We start from the raw sequence: 17,002 nt of genomic DNA on the forward strand, positions 1-17,002 counted from the left end.
GAGAGGCGGAGATCAGAGGCCTCTGGTCTCCGGCGGAGTCTCGTCTCCACATCAACCTGTTGGAGTTGAGAGCGATCCGGCTTGCACTGAAAGCCTTCCTTCCCTCTGTCAGGGGAAGTGTCGTGCAGGTGTTCACGGACAACACCACCGCCATGTGGTATTGCAACAAACAGGGCGGGGTGGGGTCGTGGACCCTTTGTCAGGAGGCTCTGCGCCTCTGGACGTGGCTGGAACACCAGGGCGTCACCCTAGTGGTTCAACATCTGGCGGGCTCTCTGAACGCCAGAGCAGACGAACTCAGCCGCCGGTGCATGATGGATCACGAATGGCGTCTGAACTCCGAAGTGGCGCAAGGTCTCTTTCAGCAGTGGGGAGAGCCTTGGTTAGATCTATTCGCCACCGAAGAGAACGCGCAATGTCAGCAGTTCTGCGCGTTGGAATTTCCAAGGCGGCACTCGCTCGGCGACGCTTTTCGTCACGAGTGGAGTTGCGGTCTGTTGTACGCCTTTCCGCCTATACCACTTCTGCCCAGAGTGCTGAAGAAGATCAGGCACGACCGGGCCCAAGTCATCTTGGTGGCTCCGGATTGGGCACGAAGATACTGGTATCCCGAGCTACTCAGTCTGTTGACCGATCCCCCGATACGTCTGCCCCTTCGGGAGGATCTTCTGTCGCAGCAGCAGGGGACGGTCCTCCACCCGAATCTGTCCAGCCTCCACCTCCATGCGTGGAGATTGAGCGGCGGCAGTTGATGCCATTTGACTTGCCTCCTGAAGTCTGTGATATCATTCTGGCAGCCAGGCGTCCCTCCACAAAGTCGGTATACGCCTGCCGGTGGAACAAATTTGTGGCATGGTGCACAGCAAAGGCTGTGGATCCCCTTTCCGCCCCTCTTTCTGAGGTTCTCCTCTTCCTTCTTTCTCTGGCCCGGCAGGGCTTTGCCCTGGGCACCCTGAAAGGTTATCTTGCTGCCATCTCCGCCTTCTTGCGGCTTCCTGATCAGCCTTCTCTTTTCAAGTCCCCTGTGGTTACACGCTTTCTCAAAGGCATTACACACACGTTCCCTCCTGTCCCTTTTGTAATGCCTCAGTGGGACTTGAATCTGGTATTGACATTCCTGATGTGCGCTCCCTTCGAGCCTCTTCACAATTGTCCTCTTCGTCTTCTGACTCTTAAGACTGCTTTTCTGGTAGCCATCACCTCGGCTAGACGGGTGAGTGAGCTCCAGGCTTTATCTTCAAAGCCTCCTTTTCTATCTGTTCATCCGGACAAGGTTGTCCTTCGGCCTCGTCCCTCCTTTCTTCCTAAAGTGGTGACTCCATTTCACCTTGGGCAGTCTGTCACCTTGCCCACCTTCTTTCCGCCTCCGCATCCTTCCAAAGAGGAAGAGCGGCTCCACCGTCTGGACCCAAAACGTGCGCTCTCCTTTTATCTGGACCGCACAAAACAGTTCCGGGTGGACGACCAGCTTTTTGTTGGGTACGTGGGCGCTAAGAAGGGGAAAGCTGTGCACAAACGGACCATCTCTCGGTGGGTCGTTTTGTGTATAAAAATTTGCTATTCCTTGGCTAAAAAGGACCCTCCTGTTGGGCTGCGCGCCCATTCTACTCGGGCCACGGCGGCTACTACTGCCTTGGGACGGGGAGTCCCTTTGCAGGACATCTGTCAGGCGGCGACGTGGGCTTCGCTACACACGTTTGCCAGGCATTATTGCCTTGACAGCCAAGTCCGGAGGGATGGCTTCTTTGGCCGTTCTGTCCTCCAGGACTTTCTGGTGTGATCTTGGTTCGCAGACCCACCACCGGGGATGGTATTGCTTGGGTATCTATTCTAAGGTGAGGAATCTAACTAACGTGTTTCTTTCAGATGAACAAGTTACTTACCTTCGGTAACGATGTATCTGTAAGAAACATTAGTTAGTTAGATTCCTCACCGACCCTCCCATCCTCCCCGTTCTGCGAACTGACATCTAGGGTTAAGGTTGTCCTTTCAGGCCCCTAGATTATATTTTTGGCACCAGTGTCGGTCTTTGCATGGCTCTGCGTTCCTGGCGCGGAAGGCTATGTACAAGAACTGACGTCAGTGCGCGAGGGCGGCGTCTAAGTACTCCGACGACGTCATCCCGGCGCACGACGCCGACGACGGACGCGGAGCCGCAGACGACGCCTAGCGACGCGCAAGGGGTATTGCTGACGAAAAATCTTCCGGATCCAGTCTGACGCCTGGGGATATTCTAAGGTGAGGAATCTAACTAACTAATGTTTCTTACAGATACATCGTTACCGAAGGTAAGTAACTTGTTCTACAAGTGTGGGGATGACATCCACAAATGGATAACTGCTTTGGAGAGAGCTTGCAAAGTACAGCAGGTACCCCAAAGTCAGTGGGCAGCTATCTTGTGGCTCTCCTTCTCTGAGAAAGGTAGAGACAAGCTCCTCACAGTTAGTGATGAGGATGCAGATAATTACACTTTCCTGAAGAGTGCTCTAATTGATGGGTTTGGCCTAACCACTGAACAATACAGGTTGTTGTTCAGGGATACCCAGAAGACACAGACTCAGGACTGGACTGACTTTGTAGATTGTGCCACTAAGGCTCTGGAAGGCTGGCTAATGGGAAGTAAGGTTAAGGACTATACAGGATTGTATAATTTGATCATGAGAGAACAAATCCTTAACAACTGTCAAAACCAGCTATTGCATCAACACCTGATTGATTATGATCTGACTTCTCACCAAGAATTGGGAAAGAAGGCAGATAGATGGGTCAGGACTAGAGTTAAGCAGAAAACCCAGAACCAGGGCGGTGATCAGAAAAAGGCAGACCAGAAGGGTAATGATCAGAAACAAAAAGACCAGAAGTCTTCACCAGGCCCCCAAAAGGCTCAGGGGGAGGGTGGTCCCAAAAAGGATAAAAAGAAAGAAGGCCAAAAGAAACCATGGTGCAACTATTGTAAGTCCAACTCACATTGGTTTAGTGAGTGCACCAAAAAGGATAAGCCCCCAGCCACCATTGCCCCTAAGGCAACTGTACCCCCTAGTCCAGCTGTAAGTGGTGGTTCCCAGCAAAAGGATGTAGTAGGGTTAACCCTGGGAACTGAGGAGGATTCTGGCCTAGTCAGAATACCTACTCAGGCTGTTCTGATCTGTGATGGGGACTTAGCTTTGTCCTCTACTGTAGGCCCCAGTAACCTGGGCAAGTACAGACAGACTCCTTTTACCAACCAAAGAATGGCTCAGGCCTACAGGGACACTGGGGCTAGTGTCACAATGGTGACACCTGCCTTTGTGGACCCTGGACAGATCATACTAGGTGAGAATTACCTAGTGACCAACGCTAGCAATGCCACTACCCCCCATAGTGTGGCTATTGTTAACTTCTCCTGGGGAGGGGTAACTGGCCTCAAGAAAGTTGTTGTTAGTTCAGACCTTCCTGTAGAGTGTTTACTGGGCAATGATCTTGAAACTTCAGTTTGGTCTGAAGTGGAGTATAGGACCCATGCAGAAATGCTGGGGATAGATGCACATGTCCTTGCTGTGACCAGGTCACAGGCCAAAAAGTGCACCACTGAACAAGTGCTGGATCCTGAAACTATGGACCAGTCACAACCCAAGAGAAAGAGCAGTAGGGTTAAGGCTGTGCCTTCTCCCCTGCCTCAGGTGGTGGATCAGCCCTCCCAGGAGGATGATTCTGAGAGCCCTGAAGGAACTGTCCTAGAAGAACTTGAACCTGATCAGGTTGAGTTTCTTGGGACAGGGGGACCTTCAAGGGCAGATCTGAGGCAGGCTCAATTAGACTGACCCTCTCTTGAACCCCTCAGGCAGCTGGCTGCTGCTGAGGCTACAGGGAATGCTCAAGGTACCCATAGAGTGTATTGGGATGAAGGGCTACTGTATTCAGAGGCTAGAGACCCCAAGCCTGGTGCATCCAGGAGGTTGGTCATACCACTGAAGTTCAGAGGCTTCCTTCTTACCTTGGCCCATGATATTCCCCTTGCAGGACATTTAGGCCAGAACAAGACTTGGGACAGTCTTGTCCCTCACTTTCACTGGCCCCATATGTCAGAAGATACTAAGGAGTTTTGTCGCTCCTGTGTCACCTGCCAAGCCAGTGGCAAATCAGGTGGCACCACAAAGGCCCCCCTCATACCATTACCTGTGGTGGGGGTCCCCTTTGAAAGAGTGGGCATAGATATTGTAGGACCAATGGACCCACAAACAGCATCTGGGCACAGATTCATACTGGTGATAGTGGACCATGCCACCAGGTATCCAGAAGCTATTCCCCTGAGGACCACAACAGCTCCTGTTGTGGCAAGGGCCCTGCTTGGAGTATTCTCCAGAGTGGGCTTTCCAAAGGAGGTGATTTCTGACAGAGGTGCCAACTTCATGTCAGGATACTTGACTGCAATGTGGAAGGAGTGTGGTGTGAACTACAAGTTCACCACACCCTATCACCCACAGTGCAATGGGCTTGTTGAGAGATTCAACAAGACCCTAAAGGGAATGATAAAAGGTTTACCAGACCAGCTTAGGCGAAGATGGGACATCCTTTTACCCTGCCTTCTGTTTGCTTACAGAGAGGTCCCACAAAAGGGGGTTGGCTACAGCCCTTTTAAGCTTTTGTTTGGGCATCCTGTAAGAGGACCCCTGTGTTTGGTAAGGGAAGGATGGGAGAGACCTCTCAGACAACCCAAACTTGACATAGTGGATTATGTACTTGGTCTCCGCTCCAGGATGGCAGAGTATATGATGAAGGCTTCTAAAAACCTTGAGGCAAGCCAAGAATTCCAAAAAGCTTGGCATGACCAAAAGGCTGTACTGACTGTTTACCAGCCAGGACAGAAAGTGTGGGTGTTGGAGCCAGTGGCCCCAGCAGCACTCCAAGACAAATGGTCTGGACCCCACACTATTGTTGAGAAAAAGGGAGAAGTCACCTACTTGGTGGACCTTGGGACTCCCAGAAGCCCCCACAGGGTGCTTCATGTCAACAGATTGAAGGCATATGTTGACAGGGCAGACATGGGGCTACTCATGGCTACAGATGAGGGGCAGGAGGAAGAGAGTGACCCTCTCCCAGACCTGTTGACTCAGAACCCTGATGATGGCTCAGTTGATGGTGTGGTCTTTTCTGACAGCCTCACTGTCCATCAGCAACAGGACTGCAGGCAAGTTCTGCAGTCCTACAGACATATGTTCTCTCTGACCCCAAGTCAGACAAACTGGTGCACCCATGAGGTGGACACTGGTGACAGTCTGCCTGTGAAGAGTAAAATCTACAGGCAACCTGACCATGTCAGGGACTGCATAAAAGTTGAGGTACAAAAGATGTTGGTGCTGGGAGTCATTGAACCTTCAGAGAGCCCTTGGGCTAGTCCTGTAGTCCTTGTGCCAAAACCTCACACCCAAGATGGTAAGAGAGAGATGAGGTTTTGCGTGGATTACAGAGGTCTCAATGCTGTCACTAGGACAGATGCCCACCCAATACCTAGGGCAGATGAGCTCATTGACAGACTGGCAGCTGCTAAGTTTTTGAGCACATTTGACCTGACAGCAGGCTACTGGCAAATCAGACTAGCTGAGAGTGCAAAGGCCAAAACTGCTTTCTCGACCCCAGGAGGACATTATCAATTTGTGGTAATGCCCTTTGGTTTGAAGAATGCACCTGCCACTTTCCAAAGGTTGGTGAATCAAGTGCTTACTGGGTTGGATGATTATTGTGCAGCTTATCTTGATGATATTGCTGTCTTTAGCTCCACCTGGGAGGATCACCTGGTCCACCTGAGGAATGTTTTAGAGGCCCTGCAAAAGGCAGGCCTCACTATCAAGGCCACTAAGTGCCAGATAGGGCAGAGCAAGTTTGTATACCTGGGCCACCTAGTTGGTGGGGGTCAGGTTCAACCACTGGAGAGCAAGATCCAGACCATAAAGGACTGGACTCCTCCAACTACCCAGACTCAGGTCGGAGCTTTCTTGGGCCTGACTGGGTACTACAGAAAGTTTGTTAAGAACTATGGGTCCATTGTGACACCACTTAATGACTTGACCTCCAAGAAGATGCCAAAGAAAGTTCAGTGGACAGTAAGCTGTCAAAAAGCATTTGATGACCTGAAGCAGGCCATGTGCAGTGCACCTATTCTGAAAAGTCCAGACTACTCCAAAGAGTTCATTGTCCAGACAGATGCTTCTGAGTTAGGTGTGGGAGCTGTTCTTTCACAACTGAATGTAGATGGTCAAGACCAGCCCATTGCTTTTATAAGTAGAAGGCTGACCCCTAGAGAGAAACGTTGGTCAGCTGTTGAGAGGGAGGCCTTTGCTGTGGTTTGGGCCCTGAAGAAGCTGAGGCCATACTTGTTTGGCACTCACTTCAAGATTCAGACAGACCATAAGCCCCTCTTGTGGCTAAATCAGATGAAGGGTGAAAATCCCAAACTTCTTAGGTGGTCCATTTCCCTACAGGGGATGGACTTCACAGTGGAACATAGACCTGGGACTGACCATGCCAATGCAGATGGACTCTCCAGATATTTCCACTTAGAACATGAAGACTCAACTGGTCAAGGTTAGTTTAATGTCCCTAAGTTTGGGGGGGGGGGGGTTGTGTAGGAGAGTAGGGTCTGCTTTCTATGTTCACCCCCACTTTTTGCTTTTGCTTTACTGGTTTTCGACTTAGATGTGGCTGTGGGCCTGCTAATCAGACCCACAGCCCTGCTGTTCTCTCTCTAAATTGATACTATGTACTTTAGGTGCATAACCCATTTGGATAGGATCACCTTATTGGCCCCTGTACAGTGTACCCTAGGTACCCAGGGCATAGGTGTACCCTAGGCCTACCAGGGGCTGCAGCATGTATTATGCCACCCCTGGCCTGGCCTTCCATTTTGACACAACTGGCTGATCACTCAGCTGGGGCAAGGTTGTGTAATCACCCCTTGCTTAGGTGTAGTATTCCTATACCTAACTTACATATAGACACATGTGTACCTATCAGCCACTCCTATGGCAGGCCTTAACAATCCTGGAGGCAGAGTGCTTGGTAACATGTGAGATGGTGCTCTAGCATGAGCTGAGCCTGTCTGCAGCTTTCGGAACCATGTCCTTATAGCTGTTCTATGATATAGCCTACCATATACTCTTAAAGTGCCTTATAATCTTAAACGGTTATGGTAACTATGGTTTGGCTTTATCGAAACATGTCGTGTAAGGTGTCTAACACTGTGGAATAATACCCCCATACCATTTCTGGACATGAGGATATTATTCCCCCCTTCTAGAGGGAAAGACATGTTAAAATCATACTTTACTGTTAGCCTCTGACCAAAAGCCTCAGCATCACAAAATGGATGCTGCTGCCACGACACAAGTCTGACCTCCTGCTGCTGGGAGTGATCCCAGCCAGGGAGGCCTGGACAATAGGTTTCCTGCTTGGGGAGGTGCTAGCACCTCCCCAGACAGCCTTTAGTGTATTGGGGCAGGGTGGGCTGAAAGGAATGAGACATGCCTGGGGCACACAAGGTGTTCCTTGCATAGTCCAGTTCAAACCGGCGCTGGGGCACTCCAGCCCCAGCTCTGGCGTGAAACTGGACAAAGGGAAGTGGGTGTAACCACCCCCTCCCAGGTCCCACCCATAAGGCGTGACCTAGCAGGTATCCCAGCCCCCCAGATTAGTATAAGAGTGGGAGTTGGGCCCCAGGACTTTAGATTATCCTGAACCTGCAACTTGAACAGAAACTCTGGACCTTCGACATTCGACGAAAGAAGAAGACTGAAGAATCTCCCTTGTGGCCAAGGAGTGGCTACCCTGTGCAGGCACCATCAAGAGACTACCCTTTGCTTTGCTAAAGTTCTACGAGGGACCGACTGCAGAGCCCGACCAGAGCCTTGACTTCCAGACTTCTCCGACCCTGATCCACATCCACAGCAGAGCTGAGATCCGTGGAGGCGACGAGAGACGTGGGACCGGCTACCTGGGAAAAGTGGCTAGTATCTTCAAGCGCAGCTTCTGAGGCACCCTCGAAGTTGTGCACTGGGGATTGAGAAGCCCCAACCCCAAGCACCATCTGCACCGAAGACCAGCCCCCCACACTCCACGAGTCCTGCGTGGGGCCCTTCTGCATTTTCCTGCTTGCCGCGTCTGTCCGGTTGCTTGCCCGCTGGCTAGTGGCCTTTGTGACGACGCATCCCGTAATCTTCAGCGCTGGTTTGGCTCCTCCAGACTGGCTCCTGCTCCTTTGAAAAAGAGAAGCACCCCAGACCTTCCTGGTCTGCACCAGAAGCAAGTCATCCGTTCTTCGTGGGTTCCGCTTGCCAAGGCTCGGTGAGTCCTAGTCCAACTTCGACGCCGCCAACAGCAAGAGCCTTCGTGGGACAGCTCGCCTCCGGGTCCTGGTCGTCCTCGACGTTCCCTGGTTCTCGTGGCTGCAGCGACAAGCTTCACCTTCACCTGCAATCTTCACGACATCGCCTGGTTCCTTCCTGGTTCCACGTGGTCACTGGCTAGTGACCTTGACTCTGTCCCTTCTGCTTGCAGGTCTCCTCTCTTCTTGATCCCAGCCTTGGGATCCACCGGACACTCTTCACTGACTGCCTGTCAGCAACTTTCCTTCAGGCATCCATAGAAGTCCACGACGAAACCCGACGCAAGTTCACACCTATGCACCCGCAGCCTGTGGGCTAGGTAACTTGGGTACTTCGGTACTCACAAGGGTAGTGACTATCCTAGGGTCTAGTTTCCGAGTCTCGACTCTCTAGCTGCTTCAGAAGTGTCCTTAAACTGTTAATTTCTAATTGCTAGTATTTCTATCGACTTTTACGCATTAAGCATGAGTGTTTCCACTCTGCACCTGAATCCCGTGGGCCTCCCACTTCCTAACTGTTGCTAGTGTAGTGTAGCCCCAGCGATTCCCTAGGCCTAGGCCTATCCTATTTCCGTGACAGTGGTCCTTATACCACTTACTTAGTATATGGTTTGCGTGGCCCCTAGGGCCTAACTGTATTACTTACCTGTGTGACTTAATGTATGCTTAAATAAGACTGTGTTGTACTTACCTCTAATCTCATAAAGAGTGCTGAGGGTTTGACTAGAATAAATACACTTTATTTTATATATATATATCTGTTGTGGTGTCCTTTCATTTGGTATTCAAGGGATTATATATGGTATCACAGCTGGCTTCACATGCCATTCCGAGTTTAGCCTAAGACTGCTCTTGTCCATGCTACCACTAGGATAGCTGGTCTATAAGGTTGACTTTACAACCAATCACCATAAGGGTATTTGGACTGATATAAGGTGTACACTAGAACTAGTGACATCATACATCAGGCCAACTTCTCACAATCAGTCATTATTGTCCTTTTTCCGAGCCAAAAAAGTACCTTGTTTACCTTGTAGAAGAAATCATTCATGATCGAACATGCTTAAAAGGTAATTTATAAACTTTAAAACGACAATCCACAATTTACGATATTTTTGCAGGACATAGATTTATGATATCTTTGGAGGACATACACCTACTGCTATGTTAGTTTTAATATTGGAAGCATATGCCCTCCGTGTTTAGACACCCGGGTGTTTTCTTTTTTTAACCTGCATTCTTTTAACTTATTGTGCATAGAGGCCCCTCTACCTCCGTATCTCGGAATAACTATACTTGCCGCCTGGGATATTTGCTGCCAGCCGTCCTTAGTTCCGATCATGTCTGCTGCTTTGCCTTGTCATGGAGGAGCGGTTAGGTGAATTTTCAGACTGGGGCTTGGTCTGTTGTCTCTGTTTCACCTCCACACCACTGCCCTACCTACTGGAAGCTGATTGCTTTTGTCATGCAGAGATCACGTCCACAGCCATCCTCGTGTGCACGGAAAACCTTTCTCAGCTCCTCCCAGAGTATGGTGGGGTCATGGAGGCTTGTTCCCACCCTACCCTATGACGAGTGAGGAAATAGGGGGGCTGTAGCACTACACAGCCTCGCTGATTGACAGACAGCCTCAGAAGGGCTTATGCTTAAAGCACCCAGGCTGTTTTCAATCAGCGAGGCTGCAGTGCATCATCAGAGGGCAGTGCTATACAGTATTGTAGGCTGCCGGAGGCCAGGGCTGAGATCAGGTAAACCCTATATATCCTGCGACGCCAGGCACATAAGCTCTGGCACATGTGCTTATTGAAAGTGCCTGACCCTCACGCAGAGCGAGGATTACACCCTTTCAAGTTAAAATAAATTAAACATTTGTAACACGACAAATATTGATGCAGAAATGGAAGCGGGGCGGAACCCCGCTGCCCTAATCAAGAAACCGCCCCAGCATACAGACACTCACCAACCTATGCAGCCACTTACAAACTGACAGACTGATACAGACATTCACACAGATTAGCCACTCACCCATACATTCTCTGAGACACATATAATCACTCACTCATCCATCCAAACCCTCATGCACCCATTCATTCTTCAATACACCTTGGCTTATTGAAGGAGTATCGAGATATATATATATCTATCTATCTATATATATATATATATATACATATATCGATACTCCTCCCCTTGAATTCCTTGATAAAGAACGGAACTAACTCCACTTTGTAAGTGCTGCAATTATTTATTTTGTGCTTCTTGCTTTCTTAAACTTTTTAGAAACACTCACAGTCGCTGGATGATGTCATCAATGATGTCACTAACCATGTCATGAGTGATGTAATATGTGACATCATCAGCAGTGCATTGCAGGGGCGCAAGTTATAGTTAGCTCAGCTAACTATAACGGCTGAATTTCTATGGTTTTGTGCGACTGAAATGTCATCCTAACTATAATGTCTCTGTAACCTCTGGTTTTTTCAGTGAATTTCTAGGGTTTTTTTGATGCAAATTCCTAACTATAATGTCTCTGAAACCTGTTTTTTTTCAGTGAATTTCTATGGTTGTTTAAACAGCAATTGCTAACTATAACGTCGCTGAAACCTGTTTTTTTTTTTCAGTGAACATTTTTATATATATATATATATATATGTGTGTGTGTGTGTGTATATATATATATATATATATATATTTGCTAGTTATGGTTATAAACGCAAAGCACTCTGCCAGCTTTGTTTTGATAGTGCGTTTCTTTGTTTCTGCACCATTACTAAACTGATGTTTTAAGCATGGAGTGCAGGCAGCACAAGTTTTTACTATTAGGTTTTAACACACAACTTCCCATCTGACTGTTTGCATGAAGAAATTATCTGACACTTAATTTGTATTTCAACAGATATGCACAATGCAACATGAATATTCCGTAAAAGAACAAGGGTTTGAGATTCAGCTGAAAGAGCTGGAAGATAGTAATCGAAACTCAGCCAACGAGTTGAGACGGCTACTTATGGCACAGCAGAAAGCAACTAACCGATGGAGAGAAGAAACCAGAAAGCTTACAGAAGGTGCTGAAAGCAGACTTAATAATCTACGGTAAGTTTTGAGAAAAATGATTACATGGGCTGAAGTTACCATTCTAGTGATCTAGTATCATGCCTCTATTTACTCAGGATATGTCTTGCCGCCAGGTGTAATTGTCCGATCTGCCATTCATGAACACTTATGTGCTCCATAAACAGATATCTGAAAGAGACACGTCAGTTAGAATATCCCCAGGCGTCAGACTGGATCTGGAAAGTTTACATCAGCAGTACCCCTGCGCGTCGGTAGGTGTTGTTGTGCTGCTCCGCGTACGTCGGTGGCATCGTAGCCGCCGAGATGACGTCGTCAGAGCTACTTAGACGCGCCTACGCGCGCTGACGTCAGTTCTTTCTTTTTCCACGCCAGCAAGCGCTGATCCGAGAGAGAGTGGTACCCCTAGTTAATGTTTTAACTTGGTTTCTGAGAACTTGTTTCTCTTGTTTTGTTGCGCATTTCAATCAATCAATAACATTTATATAGCGCACTACTCACCCGGAGGGTTTCAAGGCGCTTGGGGAGAGGGGGGTCCGTTACTGCTCGAACAGCCAGGTCTTGAGCTGCTTCCTGAAGGCGAGGTGGTCTTGGGTCAGGCGGAGGTGTGTCGGGAGGGAGTTCCAAGTCTTGGCGGCCAGGTGGGAGAAGGAGCGTCCTCCTATGGTGGCTCTTCGGATGCGGGGGACGGCGGTGAGGGCGTGGCTGGTCGATCGAAGCTGGCGAGTGGGGGTGTAGAAGTTGAGGCGGCTGTTGAGGTATCTTGGGCCTTGGTTGTGTAGGGCTTTGTGTGCGTGGGTGAGGAGGCGGAAGGAGATTCTCTTGTTGACCGGGAGCCAGTGCAGGTCTCTCAGGTGTCCGGAGATGTGGCTGTGTCGGGGGATGTCGAGGATGAGTCTTGCTGAGGCGTTTTGGATCCTCTGGAGTCTCTTCTGGAGCTTGGCGATGGTTCCTGCGTAGAGGGCGTTGCCGTAGTCCAGTCGGCTGGTGACGAGGGCCTGGGTGACCGTTTTCCTGGTCTCGGTGGGGATCCATCGGAAGATCTTACGTAGCATGCGCAGGGTGTTGAAGCATGTTGACTCCTGGTGCAGTAGGGATGCCCGGGTTTAAGTCCTGTAGGGCCTGCCGTCGGAACATGTCGTAGCGGACCCGCACGACGTTTGTCTCTTCTGCTTGAGGCATGCCCATGACCCCGAGGCGTGCCCTGATTGTCGGGCCATGGCGCTGAAAGCTTTGCGGGAGCATTCCCGAAAGTTGTTGGAGGTCCGGCAATCGGTTCCGTGCCGATCGAGGTCCCACTCCCGTGGGAGGTCGAGGGCCCGATCATTGAGCCGTCACCATCGCTCATCGGACTTGGGGACAGGTAAGTCACGGCGCCATAAAAAGTCGAATAAGCGACGTCGCTCTTGGTCTACCCCTCACCGGTCGCGGGACGCGGTGGAGGGGATAGGCAGTCACTCCCCCCCCTCCTCCGCGGCTCCGATGGAGCCTCGGTTGTTGCCTGCAGCCTACCCACCCTTTCCAGGCCCGCACACGACTCCGGTCGAAATACAGGTTTTCCTGTCGGCCATGAGCCGTTTGTTTGGCCCATCAGTTCCCCCCGGAGCGCCTTCAGGCTCCATGGACCCGTTGGGTGGTTCTGCCCCCGTGCCGCCGCCTTTGGCCCCGGCTACACTGGCACGATACCCAACGGCGCCGCCAGCTCTGGCCTCGGTGCCGGCTCCGGCCGCCACACCAGATGCGGCGCCGGATGGCTCCAAACTGGGATTGGTCTTTTACCCCCTGGTTCCATTTCTTGGTGGAGAGTTTATCCCATTCCCCTGGGCACCTCGTCCTTACCGGCCTCTTCAACAGCCGGTGGACAAAGGGGAGTACTGGGAGGGGTCTGAAAACACTCCCTGAGCTCAATGCGAGCACTTACTGACGTCCTGTTGAGCACCTGGAACAAACCCAACACAGGGACTCCTGTGGATAAGGGTATGGCGCGCCACCACTGCCCGGCGCCGGGCGACCCTAGCTTTCTCACACAACACCCAATGCCTCAGAGTCTGGTTGTCCAGGCCTCTGCTTCGCCGAGCGCATTCCCTTCTGCCCCTCCGGACAAGGAATCTAAGAAACTGGAGCAGTTTGGGGAAAAGATTTTCACTTCTGCCAGTTCCGGGTTGCGGGCGGTGAATACTACGTGCCTGTTGGGCCGCTATTCACATTCTGTGTGGGACACGGTGGCACAGGTGCTGCCTCAGTGCCCTGTGGAAGCTTGTGCGGTGCTCTCTTGGGCCATTACTGAGGGGAGAGATGCTGCTAAATTCACTATCCGTTGTGGACTTTACACGGCCGATTCACTCAGCAGGGCACTTTCCTCAACGGTGGGGCTCCGCCGTTACGCTTGGCTCAGAACAACTGGCTTCTCCGGGGATGTTCAGAACACTTTGTTGGACATGCCCTTTGATAGCACACGCCTCTTTGGTGACCAGGCAGATAGCACCCTGGAACGCTTTAAGGACTCTCAGGCTATGTCCCAGTCCTTGGGTCTCGCCACCACGTGCACTCCCTCGGGGTCTGCTTTTTCGCTCCTTTCGAGGTCAGGGTCGAGGCGCCCAATCACGTTCTTTTCAGACCCGCAGGCCTGCGCAGCCACAGTCTCAGCGCAGCCGTGGACGTGGGACCCGACGTGGTGGGTCCCGAGGACAGGGGGTAGGTCAATCCACCACCGCTCCTGCCACCGCCGCCTCAAAACCTTCCTAGTCCAGTGTTTCAGGCCCACCAGACGCCAGTGGGCGGCAGAATTCGCCATCACCTCCTCCACTGGCACACCATCACTTCGGACAGGTGGGTTCTGCAGATCGTCTGCAGGGGCTACTCCCTCCCCTTCGAGTCTACCCCTCCAGCCATGCCACCTCAGTACCACCGCATGTCGGGGGATCACTTGGCACTTCTCCAGCAGGAAGTTGCAGCCCTCTTGGCCAAAGGGGCCATCGAGCGCGTTCCGATGCCAGAAGTAGGTCGTGGTTGTTACACCAACTACTTCTTGGTTCCAAAGAAGGACAAAGGTCTGCGCCCTATCTTAGACCTCCGGAAAGTCAATCGCTTCCTCCGGAAGGAAAAGTTCAAGATGTTCACGCTTGCTCAGGTCTTGTCTGCCCTAGACCCGCAAGACTGGCTGGTAGCGTTGGACTTGCAGGATGCTTATTTTCATATCCCCATCCTGCCAGCCCACCGGCTCATATGTGCAGATCAGGGGTTTCAGTCTTCCCCTATCTCGACGACTGGCTGTTGAAGGCAGGTTCGCCCCAGGTAGTCGTCTCCCACCTCCAGACTACGGCCTACCTCCATCAATGTGCCGAAGTCACACCTGATTCCCTCTCGGAAACTCTTCTTCATCGTAGCGGTTCTGGATACGGCGCAGTTTCGCGTTTATCCTCCCGAACAGCGAGTCCGGGTCATTCGGGCTATGATTCCGATCTTTCGGCCCTGGTCCTGGGTTTCGGTCAGGAAGACCTTGAGGCTGCTGGGCCTCATGGCCTCCTGCATCTTGCTGATCTATCATGCCAGATGGCATATGCGGGCTCTGCAGTGGGACCTGAAGTTCCAGTGGACGCAGCATCGGGGAAACCTGTCGGACTAAGTTCAGATCTCTGAGGGCACTGCTCAGGACTTGCAGTGGTGGCTCACGAACCAGCGTTGGATCAGCAGCAGATCCCTCTCCCTTCCCCAACCGGAGCACACAGTAGTGACGGACACGTCCCTCCTGGGATGGGGTGGCCACATGGGAGAGGCGGAGATCAGAGGCCTCTGGTCTCCGGCGGAGTCAAAGCTCCATATCAAATATTTGGAGTTCAGGGCGATCCTACTTGCACTGAAAGCATTCCTTCCCTCTGTCAAGGGGAAAGTAGTGCAGGTGTTCATAGACAACACCACCGCCATGTGGCACTGCAACAAGCAGGGTGGGTGGGGTCGTGGACCCTATGTCAGGAGGCTCTACTTCTCTGGACGTGGCTGGAACGTCAAGGCTTTTCCTTGGTGGTTCAACACATGGCACGGACCCAGAACGCCAGGGCGGACGAACCAGCCGCAGGTGCATGTTGAATCACGAATGGCGTCTTCACTCAGAGGTGGCACAAGGTCTCTTTTAGCAGTGGGGAGAACCTTGGTTGGATCTGTTCGCCACCGAAGAGAACGCGCAATGTCAGCATTTCTGAGCGTTGGAGTTTCCAAGGCGGCATTCGCTCGGAGACGCTTTTCGTCGCGAGTGAAGTTGCGGTCTATTGTACGCCTTTCCGCCTATACCACTTCTGCCCAGAGTGCTGAAGAAGATCCGTCATGACCGTGTCCCAGTCATTCTTGTGGCACCGGACTGGGCTTGAAGAGTTTGGTATCCCGAGCTACTCAGTATGAGCGTGGATCCCCGATCTGATTGCCTCTTCGGGAGGATCTCCTTTCACGGCAACAGGGGACGGTCCTCCACCCGAACCTGTCCAGCCTCCACCTCCTTGTGTGGAGATTGAGTGGCGACAGCTGATTCCATTTGACTTGCCTCCTGAAGTCTCGAATGTGATTATGACAGCCAGGTGTCCCCTCCACTAAAACGGTATACGCCTGTCGGTGGAAAAAATGTGTGGCATGGTGCACAGCAAAAGCTGTAGATCCTCTTTCTGAGGTCCTATTGTTCCTTCCCTCTTAGGCCCAGCAGGGCTCTGCTCTGGGCACTATGAAGGGCTACATTTCTGCTCTTTCAGCCTTTCTTAGGCTGCCTGATTAGCCCTCTCTTTTCAAGTCCCCAGTTGTCAATAGATTTCTCAAAGGCATTACTCACCTTTTCCCTCCTATTCTTTTTGTGCTGCCTCAATGGGACTTGAACCTGGTTCTCACATACTTGATGTGCGCTCCCTTTGAGCTTCTTCAGAACTGTACTTTGCGGTTATTAACTTTGAAAACTGTCTTCCTGGTGGTCATCACCTCCGCACGGCGGGTGAGTGAGCTCCAGGCTCTTTTCTGTAAACCTCCTTTCCTGGTGATTCATCCGGACAAGGTTGTGCTCCGACCGCATCCCTCCTTTCTACCAAAAGTAGTCTCTGCCTTTCATCTCGGACAAACTGTCACTCTGCCCACTTTCTTTCTGCCTCCGCACCCTTCAAGGGAAGAGGAGAGGCTCCACCGTCTGGACCCAAAACGTGCGCTTTCATTCTATCTCAACCACACACAAAAGTTCCGGGTGGATGACCAGCTCTTTGTTGGCTACGTGGGTGCCAAGGAAGGTCGGGCGGTGCACAAGCGGACTATCTCCCGATGGGTTGTCTTATGCATTAAAGCCTGTTACTCTCTGGCTAAAAAGGAACCTCAGGTTGGGCTGCGCGCCCATTCTACCAGGGCGACAGCAGCAACTACAGCGTTGGGACGCGGTGTCCCCCTGCAAGACATCTGTCAGGCGGCCACTTGGGCCTCGTTGCATACTTTCACAAAGCACTGTTGCCTTGACAGTCATGTCTGGAGAGACGGCTTCTTTGGCCGTTCCGTTCTCCGTTACTTTCTGGTGTAATCTCACTTCGCAGACCCACCACCGGGGTTGGTATTGCT

The 17,002-nt window shown here is 51.4% G+C and overlaps 1 protein-coding gene across 2 annotated transcripts in view; it reads left to right on the top strand.

Annotated features, from left to right (window-relative positions):
* SCLT1 (sodium channel and clathrin linker 1) overlaps nt 1–17,002 on the top strand; it is a 589,184-nt gene that overhangs the window by 413,188 nt on the left and 158,994 nt on the right. For both annotated transcript variants that reach the window (XM_085641492.1, XM_085641491.1), the window contains exon 17: nt 11,253–11,449. In XM_085641492.1, coding sequence (XP_085497618.1) covers nt 11,253–11,449 — 197 coding nt within the window. The remainder of the gene's footprint in view (nt 1–11,252; nt 11,450–17,002) is intronic.

Source organism: Triturus cristatus, chromosome 2_2, assembly GCF_964204655.1.
Source record: "Triturus cristatus chromosome 2_2, aTriCri1.1, whole genome shotgun sequence".
Lineage (NCBI taxonomy): Eukaryota > Metazoa > Chordata > Amphibia > Caudata > Salamandridae > Triturus > Triturus cristatus.